Here is a 15791-nt window from a genome sequence, read left to right on the forward strand (position 1 = left end):
CTTTAAGAGTGAACTCTGCAAAAATCTCATTCCGAATCCTGCGACACCTCAATCTGACCTCGCCGTCCTTTCTCGTCACAACATCATCATGTCCAGGAGAGCCCCGAACCCCGCCGCCGAGCGGGCGGCGCAAAACCAAGCTACCATCAAGAGTCTTCTCAAGTTGGAAGCCAATAAGGTCTGCTCTGATTGCAAAAGGAACAAGCGTACGATATAATTCTTAACTTTTCTATTGTATCCCTACTGACTTGACCAGATCCTCGATGGGCCAGCTGGAACCTTGGCGTCTTTATCTGTATCCGATGCTCAGGCATCCACCGTGGCATGGGCACTCATATTAGCCGTGTCAAGTCTGTCGACCTCGATTCCTGGACCGACGAACAACTGCAAAGCGTTCTGAACTGGGGCAATGCCCGCGCCAACAAGTACTGGGAGGCCAAGCTCGCCGCTGGTCACGCCCCCTCCGAAGCCAAGATCGAAAACTTTATCCGAACAAAGTACGAACTCAAGCGATGGGTAATGGACGGTCCCATGCCCGACCCTGCGACCCTCGATGCCGACGGCGATGATGATGTGCCGCTCAGCATTGTCAAGGAGAAGCAGACCATAGAGCGCAAGGAATCCATCAGGAAGGCATCTCTGGGCAACTCATCAGCACCAAAGCCTATGTCTCCGCCTCAGGGGGATCTCATCGGCGGAGATCCTGTTCCTGTACGATCAAGCAGCGCTGCTCCTCATGCGGCCAAGGTCCCTCCCAAGGGCGAGCCTGCTCCCCCAAGAGCGACAAGCGGAAAGGATTCTCTACTCGGACTCGACTTCTTCGGCGAACCTCAGGCTCCTCCACGACCAGCCAGTACAACCGGCACCGCCCCCAGTGGTCAGTCGCGACCTGATTTGAAGCAGTCTATCCTCTCTCTATACGCATCCGCACCTCGACCGCAAGCCCAGGCTCAGCCGCAGCAGCCTTCATCTGCTGGAGGATTCGGTGGTCTCGCTTCTCCCACTTTCAGCCACCAGTCCCAAGGCTCAATGGGCGGCGGTTTCAACGATGCTTTCAGCAACCTCAGCGTTTCCTCGAACGCACCCAAGCCTGCTGCCCCCGATCCGTTTGCCAGCCTGGGTACTGCTGGCCGTACTACATCTAGCAGCAGTAATGCTTTTGGTGGTCTGGGAGGTGGCAGTTTCTTTGACAGCAAGCCCTCGCAGCCTGCTGCTCCCACTCATCAGCACCAATCCTCAAACTTCTCCAACTTTGGCGGCTTTTCCTCTCCTGCACCTGCGCCTGCTGCAGCTCCCGCACCAGCCGCACCCAAACCTGCACAGTCATCTGCTATGGGGGATCTCTTTGACCTTTCTGCACCCGTCACTACATCGGCTCCTCCACCACAGCCCGCAGCTGCTTCTACTAGCTCCGTCTTCAACCTCTCATCCCCTCAAAGCCCGCCCGCCGCTGCACCCGCCACTACCACTACCAGCTCTATGGGTGGTTTCTCTGGCGCCGACGTATGGGGTGGAAGCGAATGGGGTGCTCCTGCAGCTGCCCCCGCCCCTATACAGAAGGCCCCTGAACCACCAAAGCCTGCCGCTAACGACTTCGGATGGGGCAACACAGGAGGCGCTTTCGCCAACACTCCTATAGTTCCCGGAGCCTCTGGAGGCTTGACATCTGGTGGTTTCAACCCTATCTCATCACCCAAGGTTTCAGCCGACGAGGAATTCGGAGGATGGGCCAGCAGCGGCCCTGCTGCCACTGGCAGCACCAGTCAAACAAAGTCCAGTGGTGGGTTCGGTGGAGATGATGACTTGTTCTCTAATGTGTGGCAGTAAGTGGTGTGCTTTTGGAAACATTTAGATGGTTTATTGGCGGGAAGTCTCTATAAAACGGTTGCAAGCATGTTTGGGCGTTTGCATGTTAGGTGTCATGTAAATGCGAAAGGGGATGACTTAAATTGTACGACCGTTACGATTTCGGCACAAGTGATGAAGCGATGTGAAATGTATTCAAGTAACGCCGGCCCAACGCTGTCAAAACAGTGAACTTCCTGGGGATAACTCTAGCCTTCTGGTTGTGGACATTCGAATGTCTGGGATCCTCCATATTTTTCTGGCTGGACATAGCACAGATAATGGATATCCCATCTCCCCTTACAGTATAATAGCATTTCCCAATTCATCTTAGACGCCTGCGCTCCCAAGTCTTAGAAAAATAGTTTTGCGCCGTAGAACAACACCAAGAAAACGCCAATCACAATTCCTGAAAGTTTGAGGATCGCAACACGGTTTCCAGATGCAGCCATGCGAGTTAGACGACCGGCGGAACCCTTCATCTGTGTGGTCATGGAGGAGAAAGTATCGGACTGTTAAGACGTCAGCTGCCAAGTAGTTGTAGCAGATGGGCGAGGTAGACGGACGGTGTTGTCAATAACATCCTGGGCTCGTGCGTTATCGTAGATGTCGACTGTTATGCCGCGAAGGGCGGAGACTTTGGAGGATAGTTCATCGAGGCGCGCATTGTTCTGGCGCTCTCGCTCGTAGGCTTCGGACATGGTGGGTGAGGTTGTCGTCGAATTAAGGGAGTTAGTTGCCGATGAACAGGGGCGGTCGGTGGTTGATGCGCTCAATCAGGCCGGAATACGTGGGTTATGTGGTTGTTTTTCGTTTCTGTGTGGTAGAGGATAGCTTTCGGTTGCCGTAAATCAGTCACCTTTCTCAAAGTCAAATGCCAAGTTATGAAAGGGGTCCGATTTCCAACTCAACCCCGGCGGTCATGACGCTCCCGCTTTGGGTTCCAGAGTCCGCCACGGCCACGCGCTGGCCGGACGTTGAACAGTACGTACCTACGCTGTAGATCGCACCGCCACACCTCGAATTTACGAGCCACTCTTCACTCCTCCCTCCACAGCGAAACTGGAGATTTCTCCGCCGAAATGCAGCTGTACCTTGACATCCGAGGCGGGCAGGCGGGTGTCAGAAGAAATGTCCCCCAAGACTTAGGCTACAGAAATAAAGTAGCCTAAATGCTGGCCTAAGCTGGCATAAGGTGATCAAATTATTTCGTCTCTTATGCTCCGGGGGCCAATTCTTATGACACCCTGAGGCCGGGGCAGCGTGTTACAAGCAAGGCATGACGAGAGGATATGGTTGGGCAGTAGTGCCGCTATAATTTCAGTCGAGGATCTTCTTGTTATGATTCACAGGTGAATTCTAGTTAGGTACCTGCGCCACATGAATTGGGATGCTTTAGGTGCCGTGTCGTTGCGTCGAGCTTAACTAAAAGTGAACCCAACGTCTGCACCTAATCATCAACTACCTCTACTATATACTTTCTCAGATATCGGTCGATCCGCCAGTATCTTTGTATTATATATATCGCCGTATTATTTTACGACAGTCACTCGCTTACAGCCAATGCTTGGCCGGGGAATCGTCGAGGCGCAGCAATAACTTGTCCGGTGACGACGCAAGCCGGACAAGCTACTACCTACCTATACCTATCAACCCCACTCATTCGCCCTCTCGTACAGTGAGAACAGCTTCTTGGCTCATCTCTTTCAACAACAGTTTTTAAACCGCACATAGTTATACCCTTCTCATTCAACTTATACCCCTTGCATCGCTCGGAACTCCTTCGATTGTACCGAGATGGGCATCAACAATCCCCTCCCGTCGTCTATGGCGTGTAAGTCGAAACCCTTGATTGTCTACTCATGATCGCGCATCATGAGCCCCTCCCAACGAACCATGTAGCTTAAGACTCGGACCGTTGCGAGACATAGCTAACACAACTCTTCACCACAGCGGAATGCAAGAAATGCGGCAAGATTCTAACCTCTTTTATCAACCCTCGCCAGTCTTTCGGCCCCGACAAAGTCATTCCTCCTTCCATTCTCGAAAACGCGAAAGGCCTCGCCGTCATCACTGTTCTCAAGGCCGGCTTCCTCGGCTCAGGCCGCTTCGGTAGTGGTCTCGTTGTCGCCCGACTTCCCGACGGTAGTTGGAGTGCCCCAAGTGCTATTGCGACCGCGGGTGCCGGCTTTGGTGGTCAGATTGGTTTCGAATTGACCGATTTTGTCTTCATTCTCAACGATGCGAGCGCTGTCAGGACATTTGCCCAGGCTGGCTCTTTGACTCTTGGTGGCAATGTCTCCCTAGCAGCTGGTCCTGTAGGTCGCAATGCCGAGGCGGCTGGTGCTGCTTCACTTAAGGGTGTCGCCGGCATTTTCAGTTATTCCAAGACCAAGGGTCTCTTTGCTGGTGTCTCCCTGGAGGGGTCCGCCATTATCGAGCGTCGCGATGCCAACGAAAAGATGTACGGCCAGCGCTACACAGCACAGCAGCTACTCACCGGTTCTGTGCGACCGCCTCCTCAGGCTGCCCCCCTCATGAACATTTTGAACTCGCGCGTATTCAGCGGCATGCGCGGCGGCAGCGACGACGCTATGTATAACGATGTCCCTGTTTACGATGAATCACACGACGATGTTGTTTGGAATGGCCGTCGCGGGTCCGCAATGGGCGAGGGCGTGCAGCGCGATCGCACAGGCTCATATGACAATGGTTTCGGAATACCAAGCCGGTCGAACACATGGCAGGACGATGTGTATGACAGACAAAATAGTTTTGGTGGGCCTCAACGTTCCAACACAGTTACCAGTAGTGTTGGTGGTGGCGCAGGCAACGACTATGTTTACCGCGACAACCCTTCAGGAGGTTTTGGCGCCGATAAGAAGGCTGGCCCTGGACGTCCGGCAGCTCCCAAGCCCAACTTTGGCGCTAAGCAAGCACTGCTTAAGAAGAATGAGGCTGTCGCCGTGTACAACTTTGACGCGGACCAGCCAGGTGATTTGGGCTTCAAAAAGGGTGAGGTCATCACCGTCCTGAAGCGAACTGAGAGCGAGAATGATTGGTGGTACGTATTTGAAACCTGCTTGAATTACGATTCAACACAACTAACATCGTATAGGACTGGACAAATTGGCACAAGAACAGGCATTTTCCCCAGCAACTATGTCAAGATGAAGGAGTAACGGCTGTCTTTGTATCGATTTAAATACCCTTAGGCACTTTTTGGAATGGATATCCATGGATACATACGATGGGTGTTTTGACTTTTTGTTTTATTCCCGTTGGTAGTTTTCAAAAGACTGTTTTACATTGCTACATTCTTACATTTCGTGATTTTTAGCTTTCTAAGTTTCGGGTCCCTTAGCTTACTCCATGCACTTTGACGGGTTTCTTCCCATGCCGTGTAATGGGGGGCTTGCTGTGTTCCCGAAGTTCGCTGCCACAGTAGTCGACGTTCGAATGCCAGGGGAACGTCCAACACATGCGTATGTAGGTAGGTAGTCATGTTGTCGCTCTAGTTCGGTCGGCACTTTCCTCGTGAAGTGGTAACGGTACTTCTCTACTTTCGACAGCACAATCTAAAAGATGTAGGAAATTCCTTTCTTTGAGTGGGTTCATTCTCTATCGATGATATCTGGGCGTATTTGGTACAGTGGCTGAGAGTCTAAGTCTCGATGTTTCAAACAGCGGTATCCAGTGGTGAAAGGATTTCGTCTGCCTGGCAGTAACATTGCACATCCTTACTGTCCTGAAGCCGTTTCAACCAAAAGTCCCTCCTCTTCTCCCAAATCCGTTCCAAGTATAGTTCTGCATGCCGGGTGTGGTCCTTACAGCTGGCAAGCTCTGTCTCGTACTCTTCGAATAAAGTTACAGTCGCTTCATGTAAGGCCTTCAAAGCGTCGGGATCAGTAACAACAAGTAGAGGCGAGATATCATGCCCTGGAGACTGTCTGTCCAAGTTGGCAGTTTCTAGAGAGCCTTCCAAGACATTCGGTCCCGAGGGAATTTCTGTCTGGCACTGGATGTCTTTGTATGCATTTCGTTTGGGGTTTCTTTTGGAACGCTTAACCTCTGGAATAGAGATCGTAGCGTCATCACTTTGTCTTTGGTCTGCATCCGACAGAACATCAGGCTCTTCTATTACTACGCCCTGCAAGATTGACTGGCGGTTCTCACCCTTTGCTCTCTTGCGAGACCCGATTGTAGTTTGGGCTTTCCTCCTGTCGCCAGTTATCCTTCCTGAGGAACCAGCTGGTGCTCCGATCTTTCTGGTTCTGGGACCTTTACCAGCCTCGACCGGGGTGGTATCCTGCGGCCCAAACTTTCCGCTTGCCTTATTGTCCTTTTTCCTGGACTCAAAGGGGAGCTTTCTTGGTTGGGGCATCAAATTCCGGTATTCCTGTGATTCATCTTGAGAGGACCGGTCTTGTATCAGTTCCTCTGTTGCTTCTCTCCTCAGCGACGGGATAGATCTTTGGCTGCTGGAGTTGTTGACCTGGGACTGCGTAAGGCTGCCTGGTCTGAACTCGCTATGCATCAGAGTGTTAGGCGACGACCAGGAACCTGGGGATAGCGAGTTTGGAAAAGAATGCGACTCGATACCTTGCCTGAACGATTGAGCTGACGGTGTACTGGGCACAACTGAATTTCTGAGAGGTGAGCTGATGCGAGGCATGTGCGGGTATGTGTCTCCTCCTCCAAGGAACATGTTATATGGGTTCAAGTGTACCGCAGCTGGCGGTGTGCTTACTATCCCATTAGCGGCGGAATATGGGTGAGCAGGGACCGAGACATGTCTTTGAGTATGTAAAGTCCGAGAGTTTGGAAACCCCGATATAGAAGAAGGTTGGTAGGGGGCGTTGAACATTGCAGTAAATGATGGGTCAAGTTGAGTCTCTGGCTTTCTCAGCGTATTTGACGGCAAGAGAGAGTGGGCTGCAGTCGACGATAATAGCGGACCATAGTTTGACGTAATATCAGGAATTGATTGATCTGTGAGGAGTGAAATTGGTATCGTGTCGCTAACACGGAAGCCGGCTTTCTGCAACAGGCAGACAGCAACGTTAAAGTCTCTCTTCTCCTCGAACTGCACAAGAATTGCCTGGGGCTTTCCAGGGAGGTAAATACACAGTCTACTAGCTTGATTGTTGATGGTGACCATGTCGCTGGCGGATTGCGCACCTCCTTCTGCCACAGGAAGTCGAAGGGAAACCTTGATTGTTAGCATCCTGTGGTCTCTTCACGACAAATCCATACCACTTGCTGCACATCTTTGCGAATGAGCACAATCAGCGCACCCAATTCCGTATCGATCTGCCTTTCGCCTTCGATTGTCAAGGTAAGAGCGCCGTGCGAAAAGGGGGAATTGTACGCCCTGGTAGATTCGCCATCACGTATCTCAAGATACACAAGAGGGCGGTTGAGCACGGGAGTTGGAGGTCCAGGCATAATATGCTTTTAATATCGTCATATAATGGAGCAGGCAGTAAAAAATAACTGGTATTGAAGAGGCAGGCACTTGATGAAAGCAATGCTGCTTGGTTTGCTTTGCAGGTCGCACATCCTTACCTCGGGCAGTCCCTAAAGTGCGTTCCTTCCAAGCAAGTACTCGACCAAAACCCGCTAACCACCTGCACATGAGCAGATAGACTGCGCCTTCCTCCCTAACATTCGATAACTTCATCATTCAACTCTAGGAAGGAGCAGTTGAAGTTGAAGAAGAACCACATCGATTGGCTGGTTTGTTTAGCGGGGGTCACGTGGAGATAAGCCAGCTTAATCTCAACCGAGACTTTCGACGCGCCGCGCCAGCGCAAACTATTAGCACCGACCCATGCGAATTGAATTCCAATCGTGGATCCGGCTATTCATCCACGACGTCTCCAGTATCAATCTAAACCAACAAGGAGACTTCCGTAATTTACTAGACACCGCGTGGATGCGCCTGCTTGCAGCTGATCTTTATTAACTGCGTGACGCCCAACGCAGCTCGACGACCCGTACCTCGACCCTCCGTTAGCGCGCGCGCATTCGCATCTTAGCCTCGCCTGCCCTTCAACCCTGAGACGATCTACCAAGATGGCTCCCGTACGCAACGAGGTGCCGCCGCATACGATAGATCGCACTCCCGAGTACGAGGAGTTTATGACACGACTCCGGGATTACCATGTCAAGCGAGGCACTACACTGGACCCGGAACCCAAGGTTGGCGCAACACACCTTGACTTGTTCAAGGTCTTCAACCACGTTGTTGAAAGCGGTGGTTACGACAAGATTTCAGAGGAAAAGCTGGCCTGGCGTCGCATGGCATCTGAGCTTGGTATTTATTCGAACAACGAAGCGTCAACTGCCTTTTCGCTGAAGGAGAAGTTCTACAAAAATCTTGCCGCATACGAGATCAGTACCGTGCATGGCAAGGAACCACCACCAAAGGATATTCTAGAGGATGTAACGGCCAAGGGCGCTGCCTTGTTGACACGTACCAGGGAGAACTATCGCGGTGCCAAACGGGAGAGTAATATTGGTGCCACAGACTCAGCGGCATCGGGTGATGATGGTACACCCGTCCGTGAGCGACCTGTTCCAGACGCTGCTGCTAGTGCGCGAGCATCTAGGGGTTTAAGAGAAGCACCTCCTCAGCGTGTCATTTTCCAACCAGATACTGGCCCTTCACGCACAACAAGGCACGCATCTGCCCACCATGCGAGCACTACCAACTCACCAGCCGTCAATCCTCCCCAAACTCCTTCACATCATCCGAATATGCATGTACCACAACAACAACAACACCAGCAACAACAGAACTACCAGGGAAACCGTGGGCCCTCGGTGCATCACCAACCCGCAACCCTCGAAAATACATCTAATTTAGTCACTGCGTATCAACCGCGGTTTTCTAAACCCCTGACGCTTCGTGCTGTCTCAACCCCTGGCAACGCGCCTAATGAGTTCCAAAAGCCCCGCCAGCAGACACGTCCAGATCCTCGTCAACCAATGCAGCCTGGCAGTGAGTATGCCTCATTATTGTTTAGGCAAAGACTGACATTAGTATACAGCCGGGTTTGACGGTCCTAATATTTACATGCGATGCTTGAACGCTTTACGATCAAACATTCCCGCAGAGCAGGCTTTTGCACTCAACCACTTGGTCAAGATCTCGTTTGAGCGAGGCGACAAGTACAAGTTCGATTCCTTCCCAGGTCTTGCCGAAGGGCTGGTTGACAAAGCCCTTGAGGTGGGCCAGCTGTTCTATCATGTCAACTGGACTGTATCGTGGAACATTCCTCATGACTCTAGCGACCCAAACGTTCTCGACGGAAACTATGGAACACAAGATATCTTGGAACGAATCGACAATCTCATCGAAAAGGATATGCCGGATGTTCTTCAGACCGAGTCCTTCGCAGACAACCTAGTCCTGGTAACCGAAGCTGTTCTGACGCTCCGCAACATGGTCACTCTTCCCGAGAATGCTCACAACTTGTCCGACTTTCCTCCTATTAAGGATCTTATCTGCATCGTTCTGCACCTGCCACAAAGGGATTCGCTTGTCGAGTTGAAGCACCTCACTCTGGACATTGCAGAGCAGCTGACGCCCTTCATGAGCCTAGATTCAGATGACCCCTTGTACAGAACCCTGTTGGCACAGATGACATCTGACGACCGAGGCACTATTCTGACAGCTCTCCGCGCCCTTGGCCGGATCTCAATGAACCTCGAGGCTACAAACAAGTTGGGCAATGTTCCCGGACCCGTGCTTCAGCGACTTGCTAGTTGGCTATTGCTCAACGACGATGAGCTTATTGATGCCTGCCTCGACTTCCTCTATCAGTACACCGCTGTCGTACCAAACGTAGACAACTTGATTCGTTCTTTGACGCCAGAGAACCTGGTCAACCACCTCGCTCGCTTGCTCGCTCACGGCGCACAAAAGACACAGCGCGATTTTGTTCTAGTGCCCGAGCAAAGAATCCCTGCTCGCGATCAGATCGCCCCTATGCCCGAGGACCTGTTGCAAGAGATGCTCAAGCTGGAAGAACCCGATCGCGTCCACAAATGGGTTCGATGCTTCTTTGAAGAGGATAACAACTCTTATGTAACACAGCTAGCTGCTTGGCAGGCCTACCAAACTGCCTTCGTCGGGCCCCTAAAGACCATAGGTCAGCCACTGATTACACCTGCCGACTTCATCAGGAACAGCACTTCGGTCTACAAAGATTCGAATGCGCAGGTCCTCCGGGACCCAGGTGACCCACAACAGAAGTTCATCATCCATGGCATCCGTGCCAGACCGAAACCCCTGGGTATGGACGGTTCAGAGTATGGACGGTGTCTGTGGGCCTCGAATCCTGACAACATGCTCGAGAAATGCGGTCACTTCTACATCAAGACCGAGAAGATGTGGGAACACATCCTCACAGATCATCTTCACGAGAAGCGCAATGAGGAGGGACAGTTTGACAACGTCGAGAAAGAGTTCACGTGCACATGGGACCAATGTGCTCGCTTCCAGAAGCCGACCAAGATGCGTCTTCAAGAGTTCGCTCGGCACATCAACACACATGTCTCTTTGGCTTTGCCCAATGAGGCGCACAGCCGAAAGCCAGAACGCTCATGGATTATTCCAGCCAAGACCATGACTGTGACCTTTGAGGAAACCATGACAGTACGTGATGAGCGAAATCCAAACCACCCACCCCAAGCCGCCGGTATTCCTCTCAGCGCTGCCCTTGTGCTGCGAAACATTGCTAGGAACGTGGTGAAGACTGAGGCGGAGGAAGAGATTCTTAAAAAGCAGACAGAAACCGGTGAGCGTGGAGGCTGGAATGAAATCCTTTTCAGGCCGCTCCTGCCGCGGCTATTTGAGATACTTGCGGAGAACAGAGCAATGGTATGTTTCCTTTCCCCAACCCTGACTTTTTTACATGCGGCGTATTGATTTTAATTCTATCGGCAGAGTCATTACATTTCATCATTACTCGATCTCATCCGGATTGACTACGAAAGTCAGGATCAATGATAGTTTCTCATCGAACCGAGATTGCTATTCTAGAGGACTGTTTTGTCGCTTCTTTTAGAACCATACTTGCTGTCAATTCGTAATAAGGAGAATCCTTAGGGCGCAAATTATGCAAACAAGGCGTTGAACGGAGAATTCCTGGGGTAATGTGGTGTTGAAAAGGGTATTGCACACGGATTCACGCGACAGAGTCCTTGCACGGATGGATGGATATTGAGGGTGTTTGCATGACATTATGCTGTTTTTGGAGGAAACGAATTACATTTGTAATAATACCCTGCCAGTGGCTGTTATTGGCCTGGCTATTCGTAAATATATATATCGATATACTCGAGGGCTGACGATATCGATGGCGTCTATCTGCAGGGCCTCTCTTTTTGAGATGCCTTAGTATCATTCTTGTTTTCACTTCTAGGCCATTCATTACATTGGTAGAAGCTCATTAATAGACTACCTGCACAATCTGAATCAGGCGACATGAATCGCTCAAAGATATCATTTTCGTGCCTCACTCTGAGATCAAAGGGACTGGGTTACCGGCCCGGGTACTCTCTGAGACGAAAATCATGATAATGATTTTGATACCGGGCCGGTGACCCAGGCCAAAGTCGTGGTTTTAATGTCGTCCTTGTTCGATAGCGAAGCAGCTAATGCAGTCCTCATATGAAACATGAGGGGACCGCTGCGATGCGCAAATTGAACGTTGAGTAATTCGCATGTGGCTGATCAATGTTGGCGGTTCAATCTCTCCAATTTGATGGGAACATGTTCCGTGTGTGGAGTTGGAGGACTGTGCTTTTGTCGATGTTCTGGAACCCCGGCATGTGCTTGGGCCTTTGACATCTCCCCACTAGAGTACTCTGTACACGATGCTGCAATCAATAGTCAAGGGGGGCTGCGGGTGAGGTATTGCGTGCCGTGATGGATACAGATGATAGTATGCTCGCTCCATCTTGACGGGGGAAATAAAGCTGACGACATAGTTGAAGACTCTCTGCTCTTCAGTTCGATAATGATTATATCACCTTGCGAGGTTTGACGTCAAGTCTAGTGCAAGAACCGTCGAAAGCGTCTGTTTAAGGGAATCTGTATCATCGTCATATTTTACTGCTGATTTGTTGGTGACGTTTTCTTGCACTTGAGTTCGTCTGGAAGTTGCCTCAGTGGATATTGATCAGATCCAGTTGTAAACGAGAGCCACTGTGGGTCAGAAGGAGATCCAAGTCCGCTCTATCCGTTGTTTCCTTACATTGGCGATGAGTTTTTCTTTTTTGCAGGTAGATACAAACGGAACATCGTCTGATCTTTGGACGTTCCTGAGGTGGATTAACCCGCCAGAAATATCATCAAGGGCTGGCTGCACACCGTCTTTTGAACTTCTGGTGTAAGCCAACCCGACCACCCAAAGACGAGGGGAGTTTGCCTTCAGCAATGGCTTGTCGTCATAAATGATGATCGTCACTGCTATCAACAAACTCAATCTCGTCATATCTGTGACTAGAAAGAGTTTGGGATCAAAAGCCCCCACGAAATAACTAAACACCCTTTGTCATTGTTTCTGGTATCTCTCAGGCCACGCAACCGGGCAACGGAGAGAAAAGAGATCCTCGGTCAAGGGTAAGAGTGGTGTGAACCAATAGGTAAGTTACTGTAGTGTTAAGGCTGTCTTGGCAATTCTAGGTGTAACCTAGGCTACCCAAGTAGACGGGACGACACACCGAGAGGTAAATGATGTTAACTTTGCGTCTGAATGATTGATAGGGTAAGGGGAAACTTCGTTGTCGCTCAGCTAGAGCATTACAAAAATAATATACTGGTAAGACTTTTGCTTGACACGATGATATTAGTGTTAGTTAAGCGGAGATCTAATACGTGTCATGTCTTGCGAATGGTGAACACCAGACACCCTCACCTGGAGAAACAGAAGCGGTCTCGGTGAGAGCTGGACTGAAGGTTCTGACTCGACCAAGACGAGGGGATGTGCCAGGATCCGTGTTACCCGGAATTGAAGAATGAAACCAACCGCCTGTAGTTGCTGTTGACTGCTGTCAGGGGACGCGCAATAACAGATGTCAGGTATGGTTTGGTCTGTGTTCCTCAGCTCGGATCGAAGGAATACCGTGGCATGTTTTCTATATTGGTGTAAGGTTAAAACTCTCTGGTTGGATAGCGGTGTAACAATGAATCAAGTGCCAAAGAATCTATCTGCCTAAAAAGATGGGAACAAAGCAGAATCTGTCCACCCAGAGAATGACATACCGACTACTGCAAGCCGCAGCGGGCGTGGAATGGGCCCGGCGACCATCAATTGTCGAATCACTTCGACCAGGAGATGAAATGCTTTTTCGTTCTGGTGTTGAGGCAACGACGCACTTGGAGCTAAAATTTTCTTTGCCGGGTGGCTTGACTGCCGCATATTGCATCAAACTATACCAGACCATGCCATACCATACCAAGCAAATGGAAGCCAAACAGAGAAGCCTGTGGAAGTCTAGACTAGCATCAGGCGGGGAAACTTCAAGACATGCCCCGGAACGCTCGGACTCCCAAGAGATATCATGCTGACTTTGTTTTGCAGTCTTTGAGCGTTATCGTCTTGATCTTGGCCTGCAAAGAATTGTTGGAGATCCGGGCATCCATCTCCATGTAAGCGCCCGTTGTGGGTGAGGTGGGGGCATCTAGGAATAGGTACCGAGAGAAGAGCTACCCCTGCAACGTCCCGAGAAGCTTAAGGAAGCATCGTGAACTTGGGGGCGCTTCCAGTCTCCCCGCGACCCGCCATAGCTCGTAGCTCCCAAGCTCCCCACGCTTAATGATCTTCCCCCTCCACTTGGTGTGTCCAATCCCTGAAGCCCCCATGTGCCTGTTCTCAACTTTGCTCCGTACTGTAACCTAGCAAAGCTTCTATGGTTTGGAAAGCTGCCGAAGAATGGGATGTAGAGTTTTTGTCGTGTTCGCGTGGCTTCGATAACGTCAATGGCTGGTCCTTTGCGCAAAGTTGGCGTTTAACAAGGGCACGCAATGATGTCGTATCGTGTTTGTGTAGCAGGGTTCAAATTATAAGTACGAGCCGAGCGAGGTAGGCATGATATGAGATGTGGATGTGAGACGTAGTACAGTGAAAAAATAAGAAACTGCCTCTAGACTGTCACCTGAGAGAAGGGAGTGTTCTAATGTGGGCATTGACAAGCATTTCAGTAACCCCACGTTGTTATCAAAGGAAATGTCAGAGCAGATGCGGCAAGATCCGGTCGAGGTTTGCGTAGAGGAAGGTGCAAATCATGGGTGGTTGCCAGTCATGAGTTTTGGACCACAAAGGAAGGATCGATTGGGTATGCCATGCCAACATGAGGCAAGAGGAAACAACACCAACACCAACCAAGCTTCTCTCTCAATGTAAAACATGATGGAAATTTCCATCACCCGCATTCGCAGCTAAACAGAAACCCCAACCCATTCAGATCACATCATAGGCTAATGAGACGACATTTTGAACGCCATTCAATCAATCCCCCACATTGCAATGCGTGCCTGAATGCGCCTCAGCTGTGGTCTGGCCTAGGTCAACCTCTTGACTTGACGGGAAATGCAACAGCCCTGGCATCGACCCTGTCAATCGATCTTGTGACCATCACAAATCTCCATTCCGTCTCACATTAGACTGAACCCCCGGTTGATGCGACATCGGTCTCCCGTGAGTCCAGTCCAAGTTCGTTGTGCGACAGCTACGGGAGGGGACTCAGACTGCCCCCCCTTTTGACCTTTCTCACAGTTAGACCCAAGCTAATAAGCTTCTAATTCAGGCACATAGCATGAGTAAGTACGTGCCTTGTACTTTCTTGTTGCTACAAACATGAGTTCATCTTACCGTCTTACACCGAAGTCGGTCAAGAATGCTCCTCCCTTGCTTTTGTTTGCTTGCTCGTTCTAGGTCCCAGGAGGACACCAGAAGGCGTGCCGGCCGTTGCTCCACCTACGCCTGCGTACAGTAGGTACGTATGGCATCCGTCATCTCTACCTAGGTAGATACCTACCTACCTATATAAATCCATAGCCGTACGGGATTAATTTCTATTAACTTTCCATCACAACCGCGCGCACCTTCACATTAACTTCACACAACCCTGAACCAAATTCTCTCCTCAAAGTGGTACGTTGGACCCAACAATCTATCTTCATCCGCTTCGCTTCCTTGATGTCGTTGTGTCAGTACCTATTTGGAGATAACGGCAACTAACAAACTTACGCCTGTATAGACACTTCCGTTATTAGCTCTCCCCACACCACCTCTAGGCGAGATATCTTTGTTGCATTTGCCACCAAGCTTGCGAGCCCCGGATCCGAAGCATCAAGGCCGCATCTCCGTCGTCCAAGGTTACCAGCATATATCAGGACAACTCCAACAATTGCCGTTCTGGAGTCGCTATTGAAGAGCCCTGAGGATAACATCGATCCTCCTGCAGCCACCTAAGCTTTCAATAACTTTTCCTCCGCCAAACACTGCCTTACACTGCCCCGTCAGTGTCGACGGAGTTTCCCTACCGCAAGATCGGCAACGCAACACCAAATCTGATACTGGTCTTCGCCTTCACTCTCACATCCGGTTCCACAGTTTTGTCAGTCCAGGCCCCCGCTGCACACCCTCCTTCGGCAAGCACTAGGAGCACCAGAGCCGCCAAAGTACAAGCAGATCCCTTTGATTCCAGCCCCAGCTGAAGTCATCTTTTACTGCACCGTACCTTATCGCTTACCTTGCTACACCACACCCTTTCGCGGACATACCGCCACACTAAACTTGCGCCTAGCAAAGTCCCTTGCTCTGCGACCCTACACGCCAACTCCTGCAAGAGAAAAAAAATTAGTTTCGCCCCAAGCCTAGAGTTTTCTCTGCATTGCTAAATCTCCACCTCCGCTTATACCTCCACCT

At 50.6% G+C, this 15791-nt stretch overlaps 5 protein-coding genes across 5 annotated transcripts; 3 read left to right on the plus strand and 2 right to left on the minus strand.

The window, feature by feature from the left end:
- Positions 1-88: 88 nt before the first annotated feature.
- FIESC28_03165 (uncharacterized protein) lies at positions 89-1827 on the plus strand (the record flags this gene model as incomplete). Its single annotated transcript, XM_031157314.1, has 2 exons — positions 89-206; positions 257-1827. The coding sequence occupies 2 exons, from the start codon at positions 89-91 to the stop codon at positions 1825-1827; spliced, it is 1689 nt and encodes a 562-aa protein (XP_031018643.1).
- A 371-nt stretch (positions 1828-2198) lies between these two features.
- On the minus strand, positions 2199-2546 carry FIESC28_03166 (uncharacterized protein; the record flags this gene model as incomplete). Its single annotated transcript, XM_031157315.1, has 2 exons — positions 2199-2357; positions 2412-2546. 2 exons carry the CDS (start codon positions 2544-2546, stop codon positions 2199-2201), a joined length of 294 nt encoding a protein of 97 aa, XP_031018644.1.
- Positions 2547-3642: 1096 nt separating this feature from the next.
- Positions 3643-5027, plus strand: FIESC28_03167 (uncharacterized protein; the record flags this gene model as incomplete). The annotated part of the gene is made up of 3 exons (XM_031157316.1): positions 3643-3679; positions 3799-4909; positions 4964-5027. 3 exons carry the CDS (start codon positions 3643-3645, stop codon positions 5025-5027), a joined length of 1212 nt encoding a protein of 403 aa, XP_031018645.1.
- Positions 5028-5524: 497 nt separating this feature from the next.
- FIESC28_03168 (uncharacterized protein) lies at positions 5525-7293 on the minus strand (the record flags this gene model as incomplete). Its single annotated transcript, XM_031157317.1, has 2 exons — positions 5525-7057; positions 7102-7293. 2 exons carry the CDS (start codon positions 7291-7293, stop codon positions 5525-5527), a joined length of 1725 nt encoding a protein of 574 aa, XP_031018646.1.
- Positions 7294-7923: 630 nt separating this feature from the next.
- On the plus strand, positions 7924-10864 carry FIESC28_03169 (uncharacterized protein; the record flags this gene model as incomplete). The annotated part of the gene is made up of 3 exons (XM_031157318.1): positions 7924-8851; positions 8901-10735; positions 10802-10864. The coding sequence occupies 3 exons, from the start codon at positions 7924-7926 to the stop codon at positions 10862-10864; spliced, it is 2826 nt and encodes a 941-aa protein (XP_031018647.1).
- Between the last annotated feature and the right edge of the window lie 4927 nt (positions 10865-15791).

Source organism: Fusarium coffeatum (assembly GCF_003316985.1).
Source record: "Fusarium coffeatum strain FIESC_28 chromosome Unknown BRIP53273_contig_67, whole genome shotgun sequence".
Lineage (NCBI taxonomy): Eukaryota > Fungi > Ascomycota > Sordariomycetes > Hypocreales > Nectriaceae > Fusarium > Fusarium coffeatum.